Here is a 14028-nt window from a genome sequence, read left to right as displayed (position 1 = left end):
GCTGAGTTTTAATTCTTTATCCTTACACCTGAATCAGCACGAGTTGAAATGCATTTCAGGTTAGAACAAAGAGAATTTGCTGACCCCAGCACACGATAGATTTTTTCTTTAACGTCTTGAAAATGCATTTGGTTCTGCAAGTTTGCTCCAGGGGAAGGGACCAAGCAAAAATAGGATTTTTTTCCTAGAGCACCCACGAGGAGTATCTCAGGGAGTGCATCTAGTTGGCACTGCTTCACTTGTGATAAGTGGATCACTTTCCTTGTGACTCCTAATTACAATTTAAGTTGATTCTGTACGTCATCTTCCTTGTTGGCAAGGACAACCTTTGGACAACCATTTCTGGGTCTTTATCACATTTGAAAGTTAGTGAGTGCTGTATTATTTATCTTGTAAAGGTAGGGCTAGTTTGGTAAGAGGGATAAAGCTCAACGAATTCTGCAAGAGAAGTTCTACATTTTTTTTCAATGACTTCATAAATCTCTGAGGAATTTTAACTGTCTTAATACTTAATTCCCTTTGACATTATTTCATATTGGCTATACCATTAAATAGTTTGTCTAAAAGCAGATGCTGTCAAGAAAGGAAGCTGTTGTGATTTGGCCACATCCATAAAGCCATTAGGTGTTTAGTGGGTTCTTTAAGTCTGAATAAAATACACTTCATGACTTTCACAGAATCACACAATAGCTGAAGCAAAAAGAGACTTCTGGAGGTCATTGGTCCAACTCTCAAGCAGAGCCATCTAGACTTGATTGCCCAGGACCATGCCTAGATGGATTTGAATATCCCTAAGAGTAGAAACTTGTTACATCCTGGGGCAACCTGTGCCAGTGCTCAATTACCTTCACAGGAAAAAAAAAGTGTTTCCTGATGTTCAGAGGGAACCTCCCATGTTTCAGTTTGTGCCTATTGCCTCTGGACTCATCATTGGGTACCACTGAAAAGAGTCTGGCTCTAACCTCTTTGCATCTCCCTTCAGATATTTATAGACATTGAATGAGATTCCTCCTCAGCTTTGTCTTCTTCATAGGAGAGATGTTCCAGTCCCCTCATGGCCTTTCAACTGGACTCTCTCCTGTACATCCATCTCTCTCGTACTGTGGCTCAGAACAGGACACAGCACTCAAATTGTGGCCTCACTAGTGCTAGGTAGGGAAGAAGAATCACCTTCCTCAACCTGCTGTCAAAACCTCCTAATGCAGCCATTAACATTCTTTGTCATAAGAGCACATTGCTGTCTTACTTTAAACTTGTTATCCATCAGGATCCACAGGCTGTCTCTGCCAAACTGCTCTCCAGCTGGTCAGACTCCAGCACGTAATGGTGCATGGGCTGATTCTTCCTCCCTAGGTGCAGGACTTAGTACTTCACCTTGTTGAATGCCCTGTCAGCCCCTTTCTCCAGCCTGTCGAAGTCCTGCTGGATGGCAGCATGGCCCTCTGGTGAATCAGCCACTCCTCTCAGTTGTGCGTTGTTGTGCCATCAGCAAACTCGGTGAGGGCATTCTCCCCCATCATCTGGATCAAAAATTAGGATGTTAAAAAAGACTGGGTTCAGTATTGACCCCTGGGACACATTGCTAATCACTGACCTCCAACTAGACTTTATGCCATTGTTCACTGCCCTCCGAGCTCAGCTGTTCAGTCAGTTTTCAGTTCACCTCACTGTCTGCTCATCCAGCCCCTGAGCATTCTATGGGAGACAGTTTCTGTCTGGAGTCTAAGTAAGAGACAGTATCTCCTGCCCTCCTCTCATCTACCAGGTCAGTAATTTCTTCATAAATATTTATCTAGCTGGTCAAGCATAACTTCCCCTGAGTGGATGCACTCTGACTATTCCTGATGGCTTTCTCATCCTTCATTTGTCGAGAAATGTTTTTCAGGATTAACTCCTCCATCACATTAGAATCACAGAATGGTTTGGGGTCAGCAGGGACCTTTCAAGATCATCTAGTCCAATCCCCCTGCCATAGGCAGGGGCATCTTTTGCTAGATCAGGTTGCTCAAAGCTCCATCTAGCCTGACCTCAGACACTTCCAATGATGGAGCATCCACAGCTTCTCTAGGAAGCTCTTTCTGGCATCTCACCACTGTCACCTTCCCAGGGGTTGAAGTGAGGTTGTCCAGGCTTGATCCTTCATCTTAAACTTCTTGAAGTGACATTTGCTTTCCTTCAGCAATTCTCCCATCACCACATTTGATCGAAGGTCATTGAGAGTAACGTCCACTAGTGACACCTGCCAGCTCTTGGGTGCATCCCAGCAGGACCCACTTTGTTTAAATATTCCCTGTTCCATCACAGGAAGACTGTTCCTTGCTTCAGACCTTTCCATGGTCTCCTCTGTTTCCTTGAGGCCAGTTTTGCTAGCAAAGACTGAGGCAAAGAAGGCATTTGGTGCCTCAGCCTCTTCCATGCCTGTGTCACCAGGGCCCTCGCCCCCGTCAACGCTGGGCCTAGATTTTCCACAGCCTTCGTTTTTTCACTGAGGTGTGTATGGAAGCAAATCTTGTTGCTCTTGTTGCCTTGCCAGACTCAGTTTCAGGCTTTGTCTTTTCTAACCATGTGTGTGCATGCATGGCCAGTCTCTGCATTCCTGGCAGATTACCTAGTCCATCCTCCATCACCAGGCAGAGTCTATGCATTCCAACTGTGTTGCCATGCAAATCCCAGCTTCATCTCCGCATCTTTCTGACCTGTGCTTCCTAAAGATCCTGTAGCTCTGGAATGCAAATATTCAAGGCATCACGCCCTGTCTCTCTCATCCCAACAAGACCACAGCCCTGCACTGAGAGCTCTGATTGCTTGGGTTTGTTCCCCATGGTGCAGGGTTCTAGTGTGCAGGCACTTCAGAGGGGCACATCACGTGCTGTTTTCCCAGAAAGAATCTGGAGGTTTCCCTGTAAGGCTGTGTTGAATTGCCTTGCTTATATACTGGTATATATACTATGCTGGTGGTGGCCCTGCATAAACTCTGTTTTGATGATTATGTATTTCTTTTTGTTCACATCACCCAGGAACCCTTTGCTTCTTAGCCTTGTCCATCAGTCTCTCTTTAAGGCAGTAGTTACTCTGTACAATCCCTTTATTCCTAAGTTAAAGTCCTTTGAATAATGGTTGAATTTAAATGAAGACTGGATACTGTTTGCTGCACAAAGAGTAGAAATGTACTCAAATTTTTTCTGCGTAAGTGTGTGCATTCTATATGTGTTTCCTGGTCTGAAAATGAGATAAAATCTATACTGTAAAAGGTGACTAAAAGCATTTCTTTGGTCTGCAATTCTTCAAGACTTTTGTTGGAGCCAGCTCTGGCTCTGGAAATGCCAAGTAGACCAAGAGAGTAAATGTGGTGGGAAGACAGAACTAATCACTGCAGAACAAAGTCTGTGTTATGCAATATCAAAGGTTTGTGTTGCAAAAAACCAGAGCTCCAGGAGGTATCTGGGGAAGCTGTGACAAGTCACACAGGCTGACAGTCTGCTGCAGTGGCTCGGTGTTAGCAGCAGTGTCAATAAAAAAAAAAGCATCTCTGGGAGCAATCCTTTTCCCCATTAAGGTCTTGTGTGCTAAAAAAAAAGACATTGTACCACTGGCCTTGTCAGTCTATTGTGTGCAAAGTGTTTGGCTCTTATGTGCTTCCTCTTTGAAATTTTGTTCTTCTGGCTATGTAGTGAGATAAGTAGCTTTCTGCAAGAGAAATCAGCAAAAACTTTGTAGAAAGTAAGCATAAAATCAAGTATGTGACAACAGGCATCATGTTTTCTAATTTTGTCCATCTCTTGGTATTGCAAGCTGCTGAGTTTAGCTTTTTGCAAAACAGAGAAATGCACTCTTCATTAAAGAGATATGTTTATTTCCAAGGTCTCCTGCTGTTACTGAATTATCATCTCTTGAAGCTCTTAAAAGGATTAAGAGCTATCTCAACTCTTGTAACTGTGGCAAATGCAAGGCATATTCTGTTGACTGGGTCTTCTGTAAGTGCAAGACATACAAAAAAAGAGAAAAATTAAATTAACTGTGTTTAAGCACCTGAAGTAACAAGCCTCTTAAATCAAAATATTTGTGATACACAAAACCCTGATAAATGACAATGCACTCTTGCATGTGCTTCTTACCTGAAAAAAAAGGTAAAAAAATGAACAAAAACCCAACAAATTAAAATTATACCAATCAATGCATAAGAAGATCCCTAAACCTAGAAGATAGTAATTACAAACTGAATAAAACAGGGTAGGAATAGATGCATATAAGTGAATACCTTTAAGAAATAGAAGAGTGCAAATGAAGTAAAGTTGTCTGCAATGTAGGATGTTTCCTAAATAAAATAACTTGCCCTAAGATGCACTTTGGCACCGTCATTGCAATTTTCTGAGAGACAGAGAAAACAAAGGCATGCGAAATTTGTGAAAATTGCTTGTATCAGTAGGACATAGGATATACAATTAGTCTGTTGGTTTTGTTTTGATTTTTGTTTGCAGATTCTTTTCACAATTACTTTCTGGCTACTGCTTAGGCAACACCTCACTGAACAGAAAGCACTTCGGCTAAAAGAAGCTACTTTATCTGAGGTCAAAGTTGGAAGTGAAGAAAATGAAGAAAAAGGTAAAGCTAGATCCAATTTAGTCCTTCAATCATGATAGACATTCCAGTTACTGCATTTCTCTGACGCTGAAAGCAATTAGCAAGGTATCTGTTATTAGCTAAGAAAGATATTACAAAATCTGTATGCAGCTATCTCTCAGATATAAAAGTATAACATTTTTGGACTGTAGAAATTCAAATTAAATGTTTTTTACTGGAAGGTAATAAAATGACTCATTTTAGAAAGATCACAGAGCTTTCAAATGATCAGTTTACTGCTGTGTTCCCAACTCAAACCAGGGGATTAATTGCCCTAAAGTTTAACCGCAGGAAATGAGTTTGCCTAGGAAAAGTTGCTAAATTCCTTGAAAGTTGTGTTGATACATAAACTCTTACACAGACACAAAAGTTAAACTACAAATTTCAGTGGAAAAAAACCCAAGTATTTTTCAGTGCAGAGGCTCAAGCACACCTGAGAGCAAAGTTTACTTTCATAGATTCAGCTTATCTAACAACTCAGTGACTTGTTCTTTCTTTTGCTACTGGGCACTTGTTTCTCCAAACATTCCTTGCCCACTCTCTCTGAATGTTAAACTGAAAAAGTTCAGTGCACTGAAATGGTAGAAAGGGAGCCCTGGAAACAGTGGTGTAATTCTGATTAATTACAATCCTTGTCTCAGTAAAACATCTGATCAGTGTCAAAGCTGTACTACTGGGATTTTCAAGGCAAAAGCCTGAGGAGCAGGATGGTGAGTGGGACAAAAGGAGATGGTGAAGTTTCAGTATTGCTCTCAGTGGAAAGAAAAACATCTGTACTATGGTTTTGGCAAACCCTGTTAAGTAGATACTTGCACATGTACTTGCTGCTGTGGGGGACGCTTACTCTGCCCTCCACATACCTCATAAGGTTAATAACTGGGGAATCTTGACCACTACACAGGGCTAAAGCAGCTTGTCTTTTCTAACCCAGGTGCAGCACAAAAACCTGGATAAGTGGTAGTTTTGTTGAAAAATGGTAGTGTTAGTCCAGCATTTATATTTTATATAATATTTATATTTTTAAGCTTGTTTGGGTTTATGTTAATATTTTCCCTTGCTTGTGGTTTTTGGAGGTAAACACAATATTCTCTAAAGGATGAAACTCAAGCTGAGGTTTGAATTTAAACTCAAGATGAGAGGTTTCTGGTGATGCTGGTGGTTTCTTTGTTTTCCAGTTTAAAAGGTTGCTTACTTGGGAGTATAAGCATTGCCATGGGAAGTGTTTTGGCTACTATCCATTATACAACCCTTAGGCTCTAATTTTCCACTACAGCTGCTGGCGTTTCAGACGAAGCAAAGACGAGTGTCTGGTAAGGATGTATAGCCATGTGTCCTATGGCTCCAGCAGCAGGTTTAAGCTCATATGAAGTTAAAATCCTTTTCATTGCTCTGGAGGCATGCATGATTAGGAATTACAGTCTCTTGTGAATATTGAGTATTAAGCTTCTGTGTTATGTGCAGAGATTTTACTTTCCCCATATTTAAATTCTTACTATAAGTTCCCAGAAGAGACAGGCCAAATGTGACTGTGTATTTGCAGAAGAGGAGTCTCAAGAGGGAGAAGTGTCAGAAGAACAGGAAGAGGAGAAGGAAGAGGAGGTGGAGGAAGATGAGGAGGATGAACAGGATATTATGAAAGTCTTGGGGAAGCTGGTGATGGCTATGTTAATCAAGTACTGGATTTACGTCTGTGGGGGCATGTTCTTCTTTGTCAGCTTTGAGGGTACAATTGTCATGTACAAAATCATCTACATGGTACTGTTCCTCTTCTGTGTGGCCCTCTACCAGGTAAGGGAGAGCTGTGTTAACCGAAGTTTATCCTTGAATAGAACTGTTTGTACTTTTATCTTGGTAATAAAGTAACTCCAAATAAAATTAATGAATTTGTTCTTTAGTTAGACACAATAGAATAAGACCGTTTGAAGGGATTAAGACTAATTTTCCTCTGTTTTTTGGTTATAATGACAGGCGAAGAGCATGTAAGTTAGATACCATGCACACCTCTGCTCCACACTTCACCATAAGCTTTGGAACCTTTGTGGAAAATTCTGGGTCTATGAACATTCTGCTAGCCACCAGTTTTTGTGACAGCTGGTCCACACACCTTCCACACTCCAATGAGCATGGGAGTCCCTCTCCTCCTGGATCTTCATCACCTAATGGTGATGAAATTAGGTGACTGAAGCTGTCCCTGATTTGGTGTCTGTGGCACATGCCTCATCAGACATTTTTGCCCAAAAGTATTCACTTGAATGCATTTGCATCAGGAGTAAAAACTATCTCAAAAATCTCTGCCTGCCACTGGGTAATCATTGCTTCCTTCAGACCAGCTAGGAAAAATAGTGTTCTTTATCCTTGTCTGGCAGTACAATGTTGTCAATATTTCTGTCAGTATCTTTGCCTTCAGCTTGTGTCAGCATCTTTAGTGTGTGATTTTCAGGTACACTATGAATGGTGGAGAAAGATTTTAAAGTACTTCTGGATGTCAGTGGTTGTTTACACGATGTTGGTACTTATCTTCATCTACACATACCAGTTTGAGTCATTTCCTGGGTTATGGAAGAACATGACAGGCCTGGATGAAAGGAAGTAAGTGGTTTTGAACGATTTTTTATTTTTATCTTTGGGTCTCTGAGTTCAGTGTGATGGAAGGATCTGAGAGTAGTCTTCCTTCATATGGGAGAAATGCATCATACAGCCATTCTTGGGCATAGCTGATTTTAGGCACTCAGTTATGAAGCCGTAGATTTATTGGTGCACCCACAGATGTGAGCAAGACCAAGAGAGGAGCTCAGACTCGTATTTGCACAATTGGCTGCTTAGGCCTTTGGATTGCTTCTGTTCTCAATACAGTGCCAATGCTTGTCTGCACCACATTGACCATAGGAATCAGATCCAGGGAAAGATTAAGGGTGGATCTGCAGATTGTTTGGAACTGATGAAGGTGAGCCTGCTCTCCTGCTAATAAGGAGGACTGGGTTACTTCATCTTTATGATGCGTTGGGCATTTCTCAAGAGGAGCTTACATTAGAAAGCATAACCAATATGAGTGGATCTCCAGTGCAGGATTTTCAGTCAGAGAAAACTCATCTGATTCAAGAGATCTGTGGCAGGGTTTGTTCATTTGACTGTACATTTACAGTGCCTCTCTACATTGATGAGTCTGAACACAAGATACTTGCATTGTAATACTTGCTAGCTTTGGAGAATTTTAGAAACCAAAACCACGTAAAAAGTACCATCCCCTTATTTCCTGTTGCAAATAATTTGTAGTAATGTTTCATGGAAAGAATATTTTGTAAGAAAAGATGCCTTAATGGAATATATTTTTTTTCCAGATTAGAGGACCTTGGCTTAAAACAGTTTTCTGTGGGTGATTTATTCACACGCATCTTTATCCCCACCTCCTTCCTACTGGTGTGTATCTTACACCTTCACTATTTCCATGATCGGTTTCTCCAGATCACAGATTTAAAAGCTGTAACCAGCAAACAGGACAACACTATTTACAGGTAAAGAAGCAAAGTAAATGGAACTATTGATTATCTGTATGGAAATGCTGTTTCTAACTATCTTGTAATGCTCACTTTTCAGTAGATGTTATTTGCCTTTGCTATCACTATGTAGCTTAAAAAGAAAGTGCACAGTATCCAGCACCCCACTACAACCAAAGTCTCTCCCCATTTTCCTCTACACACCAAACTTTTTCATTTTAGGGTACATTTTGAAAGGTACTAATGGCATTTATGTATTTATTTCATTGTCTTTGACCTTTAATGGGAATTAGGTGCTTAATTATTATGTGTGCCCTTTTGTATGTGTGTTCCTGTCAGTAATAAGAAATACAGCTTTTATTTTGGGTCACTTCTATTTTTTCAACATCCATTTTGAGGGCCAAATGAAGACTGGGACATCTGTGGAAAACACCACATTTACATTGAACAGTTAGGCCTCTTTGTAAAGTTGTACTTCAGAAATGGAAAAATTCTGAATTTGTGGTTACTTTTTGTAATCCTGACCCTTGGCTATGTTGGACATTTGGTGATTTCATCTGGACGTTCATTAGCATTTTTTCATGAATCTGGGGCATCACTTTTCCAGTGTTCAATTCTTACATATTTTCCTACATAAAAACCAATCTGGCCTCCTGAGCCAGGAGTATGAGAGAGAGAAATGGTTTTGTAGTACATAGTGTTACACTGTACAATGGCAATTACATTAATTCTTTGAAGAAAACAATTAACTCGGACCCTACTTTTAGAATGTTCACCTGTCTAGTGATAAGTGTATCTCAGCTGCACTTCTGTGAATGGAAACTAGATGCATAACACCACACAGACCACAGGGTGTTATGGAAGGATGCCAGTTACTTAATAGGGAATGATGTTCTAGGTTATGCAAGATTTACAGAGCAATTCAGATATTTTTCATACACTCAATTCGATATGAAGCTACTTCACAGTGTATGGTACAAGTTTGTGCCATGAAAATAAGCTCCAGTTTTATGGAATGCTCCCAGTTTCTGTATTTAAACAATTGCTACCACCAGAACAGATCAAACTTGATAAAATTTCCCAATAAAGATGGGGGGGGAGGATTAAACTTAGCTTTTAAATGTCTGTCTGTGTAATAATTCTCCCATTGCTCTTGTTGAATTGCTAAATGTGATGGTAGATTCAAGGGCACTTTTGAAATGGCATGTGAGCAGACTTCCCTTGCCTATAGCAGACTTTAGTGCAGCAGTAGGTATGTGTTAACAGCTCTGAATTGGCCAAGTCCTGAAACAGAGCCTAGATATGTGTCTGAGCTGAAAAGGGGTTGTTCCTGGGCTGAGACATTTGGAGGAATGGTTTACAGTTTGCAGTAACTCCACAAGCTCTCTTGCAGCCCAAAGTTTGTACTTGTGCTGAGTAACATAGGAAGTTTTCACCTCCCTTCTAGTATGATCCAATAGTCACAGAATAAAAAGAAAAAACCCTGAGGCACTTGTAGGATTTTGATGGAATCCCTTTGCATGTGAAACCACTTCTTGAAAATCTTCCCATTACACAAGAAAGATGCAGGAATATTATACAGTTTTCCGAATGTTGGCATGAAGAGGATCAATGTGACTAAAGTCACTTTATTCCCGAAGGATGGAACTGCTGATGGTGAAAACACAAAATGTTTTAATGCGTTGCGAGCAAACATTTTTGCCAGGAATAAGTAGCCTTGAGATACCATGCTGAAAATGGACGTTTTGTCATACCAGGTTTTTTTATTAAAGTCACAGATGAAGAGGATCATGTGATATCAGCTTTTTTATCTTGGAATTAGAAAGCTATTTTTTTGAATCTAAATGTGTACTAGATTGTATTAAACAGTCACATAAGTAGCTAAATATTTTTAACTGTTAAATGTTGCTACATTTGCCATTTTGCAGTATTTTCAAAATCACAAATATCACACATCTCCTTTGTTCCTCCTGAGAAGCTTTAGCTATTATGACCAATACCCAAATCAGAATAGTTTTCTTGGTTTGTACTCCTACTAACACTGCTTGGCATATGAAAATCCACCTCTTTTGTTCTCTTGATGCAGTAAATCAACTTGATGCTCAACTATTGAGCATTAGCTGACTTTATAGCTCCAAGCTTCATGATAAGAGCTCAGCTGACATTTGTGTTGGTGATGCATAAAGCTGACTCAGAACTAACACAACAACCAATTCCAGCTTAACAGTAATGCTAGCAATAAGTTGCAGGGGCAATTAAACCAGATTCAAGATTCATATATATGTGTAGTTTTCTCTCAAAGCTACTAAAACTTAATTTTTACTTATTGCTTTGAAGACATTAGCATTCACTTAACAAATGTTTTACCTTTCTAAACTGCTTTTATGCTGCACCGTTGGCAACAAAAGAAAGTTTAAATAAAGAAACTTCATTTTGAGTAACAGACAGAACTCAGTCCTTTTAATAGTAAACTTCTTAAAATAATCACAGCAGATGAGAGCTGGTCATGAAAGCAATAAAGAAAGCATGTCCAGTTCCTCCACCTGCATTTCAACTGCCAGGTGTGATTACAGTACTACAGTTGTGCGTAACTGAAGAGTCCTGTTAAAATTGCTGAGAATGATCATTTATTAAAATGTACCTTCTCATGAGCAAAATTTGCAGAGTGAGTTGAAGCGTAAGGGTCTGCCAGCTGCAAAGGGAGGGCACAGAAACTGGCACATTGGAACTGGCAGACTGAGGCACTTCTCACTATTTATAAAGGTGTCAGAATCGAGTGTCTCGGTTTTACATCTGAAAGAGAAAGAAAAATTCTCTGATTAGGACTTTCCAAACCCATTTCCTTGCTGTACCGTGAATTATGGGATAGCAGAGATAAAGGCTTTGAGGTAGATCATTTCTCTGATATGATGCTCTGCCATAATTATCTTTACATATTTATTTTTAAAAAAGAAAAAATATATATATTTTTAAATGGTGGTATTCTAAGGCTTACTTAAAGTAAAGCATTAAAGGCTGTTCTCACATTTTTGAAAATTATCCGTACTTCTGACTAAAGTTGCATGGGATCTAAATGCCTAAGAGTTGCATCTGTAAGCTTCCTAGACCTTTCACTGCATAGAGTATGTTAAAATTTCAGTGTGTGTTGTTATGACAATGTGTCATAACACACTGGTAGACAGGAAAGTGCGTTCGTTCCTATTTAATGGTTTTCTTTTCTCTCTCTAACTCATTTCCCATTTTCATCTTGTGCTTTCATCTCCCACCTCATAGCCATGCCAAAGTCAATGGCCGTGTATATCTAATAATTAATAGGTGGGTACTTCTATTCTTCCTTTCCTTTAAAACCGATATACCTTATTTTTTTGTTACTTCTTAGTTGCCTTAAAGCAAAGTATGTTCTTGCTGCGCAGTACTGTGAAGTAAGCAGGGAGATAATGTTGTTCAGGTATTGCAGTTTCCTTAAGCTGATGAAGCAGTTAATACACCTCTTCTGCATATTTATACATTTTGAGTTTCTTCTCCCAGCTGAGAATTCTCCTAAAATTTGCCCACGCCTCAATGCAGGAATAATTGGTGCTATTTGTAATTGGCTGCAGACAATAGATTTGGTTGAGGAGGCTCGTTTGTCTACCCTTTGTTTGTGCATGGAAAGATGCATGCCTGCATGTGCCTGTGTACACACAAACACAGAGACACACATCCCTGACTTTCTCCAAGCATGTAAAAAAGGGAATCTGAGGGCCTGTTCAGTTAAGTACATGATATGCATTACGAGTTTGCACAGACTGAAAATTCAGAGTTGGAAAGGGAACACTGAGCCCACTGCATGCTAAGGCTGCTAATTCATGGGCTGGGTTAGGTGCTGCAGAATCCAAACTAGAAACTGCTATTGTGATCATCCCTTTACAAATGGCATCTTGAAAACTGTTCCATAAATTAGATTACTTTCAAAATACTTGACTGGAATAAATGTGAGCGGTTTTTTAATCATCTCTGAAAATAGAAGGACTTCTGAATGTAAACAGAAAAACCAAGAAGATATATTGTTTAGATATTTGTGACTACCTGCTCTAACAAGAAGTCAGTTTATGAGTCATGTTCCTGCTTCTTCAAATGTCATCACGTACTTTGAGTCACCATTCTTAAAAGTTCACCAGAGCTGGAATTCTGGTCTACAGAAAGCCTGTGTTTAAGGGGGCGGTGAGGGCAAGCATCCTGGCTAAGGCAGGCAAGCTGGTTGCCAGAGGGCACGGCCAGGAGGCAAAGCTGGGCTCTCACCCATGGGCAGTCAGGAACAAGGACCAACAGCTGAGGGTGAGGATCAGGTCTGGAATCCATAGGAAGGTCAGCCACAGCCTGCTGGGGCCCGGGCGAGTCCATGGAGATAAGCCAGGCTTGCAGTGAAGGCAGGCTGTCAGTCAGGCTTAGGGTCAGGGCGGATGGGAGCAAGCCCAGACACAGCTGCTGTGGCGATGCAGCCACAACATAGTGGTGGAAGCCTCAGCGTGGAAGCAGAACCCAGTGAAAGAAGAGGAACCCTCTGCACTGAGGCTTCCTGACCTCTCTACATACCCCAGCAGGGCTTGGAGTCAAGCAGCATGTCCCCTTAAAGGCCTGCAAAGGCACTCAAGGTCCTGCCAGTAGAGGTGTGGCACTGTGTGAATCTTGGACACCTAAGTGTTCAGCAGATGTGTCCCTAATGTTCTGCAGAGCAGAAAGGCATCTGTTCTTAAGGCTTTGCATGAAAGATACTGGAGAACTTATTTTAGCCAGAAAGTTTCAAGCAATTCATAAATGGCAAAAAAACCTATCAAAGACAAAAGATGCTTAATAATGCATTCAATTAATTAATCTTCTGCTCTAGTAAATTACAAATAGATAAAAGCACTAGGAATCCAGCAAGGACCTGAGGCACATGCCTTATTTTAGTGCTACTGAAATTACTTTGTTGCCAAAAACTAGAGCTATTGATATACTTCTCATTCTTGATACCCTATTTAATGAACCTGAGAGTAAGAAATGCTCTCGGCTAAGAGCAGTAGTGGCTGTACCTTCAAGGCTTGTTGCCTTTATTATTATTTAGTTATTTCTCTTCCTCACTATCAGGCACAAAGCCTTTGTGTTATTTGGGGTAATTTCCCACTGGTATGAGGCTTCCAACAATGAAGTCATATATCACTAGCTGTGAAGATGTATGGGTAGCTTGTCTTGAAAATTCTGAACTAGTGAAATTTTTGTATCTTAATACCTCAGCATTGTCGATTACAATATAATGTGATCTTGTAGTGAAAAAAAATTAATAAATTGGAAAAACAACCCTAGCAATTCATAAAGAAGTTTTGGGAGAAAGAGTCCGAGTAGACTAACTTTCCAAACAGTGGGCAGGGCTTTTTATCTGTCCTTGGATCTCCTAAGCACATGATCCAATGCTCAAGCCTACTGATGCCAATAAAAATAAGCCTACTGAAAATTAAACTCGTACTGAGGCTTTATCAGGTATATGTATTACATGTACCAATCTTTATAACTGCATTTGCCTCCTGAATCTCCAGAACAGGAATGGGAATTACATGCATAAAAGAAAGATGAGTGCACTCATACCAAATCCTATAGAGTTACTATGTTTCTGTCCAATTTACACTGAGGTGAGTCATTTAGTCCTTGATTTACACCAGTGTGAATGTAGATTTTTTTCATTATAAAAGTCACTTGGGAAGATACCTCATAAAAATCAATGCAATTGCACATATACAAAACCTGTCTGATTATATGGTTACTTTCATTTCATGGTGTATTGCCTTTTAAATGAGCTCTGAAGGTTTATAGTAACCAGGGATCTCTACAACATTTGACTAAACTAAAAATTAATTCTCTCTTTTCTATACATGGCCCTCCTATTGGTATTTTATTA

At 40.0% G+C, this 14028-nt stretch overlaps 1 protein-coding gene across 1 annotated transcript in view; it reads left to right on the top strand.

Annotated features, from left to right (window-relative positions):
* The window catches only part of PIEZO2 (piezo type mechanosensitive ion channel component 2), a 287153-nt gene that overhangs the window by 199190 nt on the left and 73935 nt on the right, over nucleotides 1–14028 (top strand). The window contains exons 14-17 of the mRNA XM_063396709.1: nucleotides 4479–4602; nucleotides 6161–6408; nucleotides 7061–7209; nucleotides 7959–8132. Coding sequence (XP_063252779.1) covers nucleotides 4479–4602; nucleotides 6161–6408; nucleotides 7061–7209; nucleotides 7959–8132 — 695 coding nt within the window. The remainder of the gene's footprint in view (nucleotides 1–4478; nucleotides 4603–6160; nucleotides 6409–7060; nucleotides 7210–7958; nucleotides 8133–14028) is intronic.

Source organism: Prinia subflava, chromosome 1 (genome assembly GCF_021018805.1).
Source record: "Prinia subflava isolate CZ2003 ecotype Zambia chromosome 1, Cam_Psub_1.2, whole genome shotgun sequence".
NCBI classification, from domain to species: Eukaryota; Metazoa; Chordata; class Aves; order Passeriformes; family Cisticolidae; genus Prinia; species Prinia subflava.
Note: the sequence above shows the minus strand (reverse complement) of the source record. Positions and strands in the feature narration are given on the sequence as shown.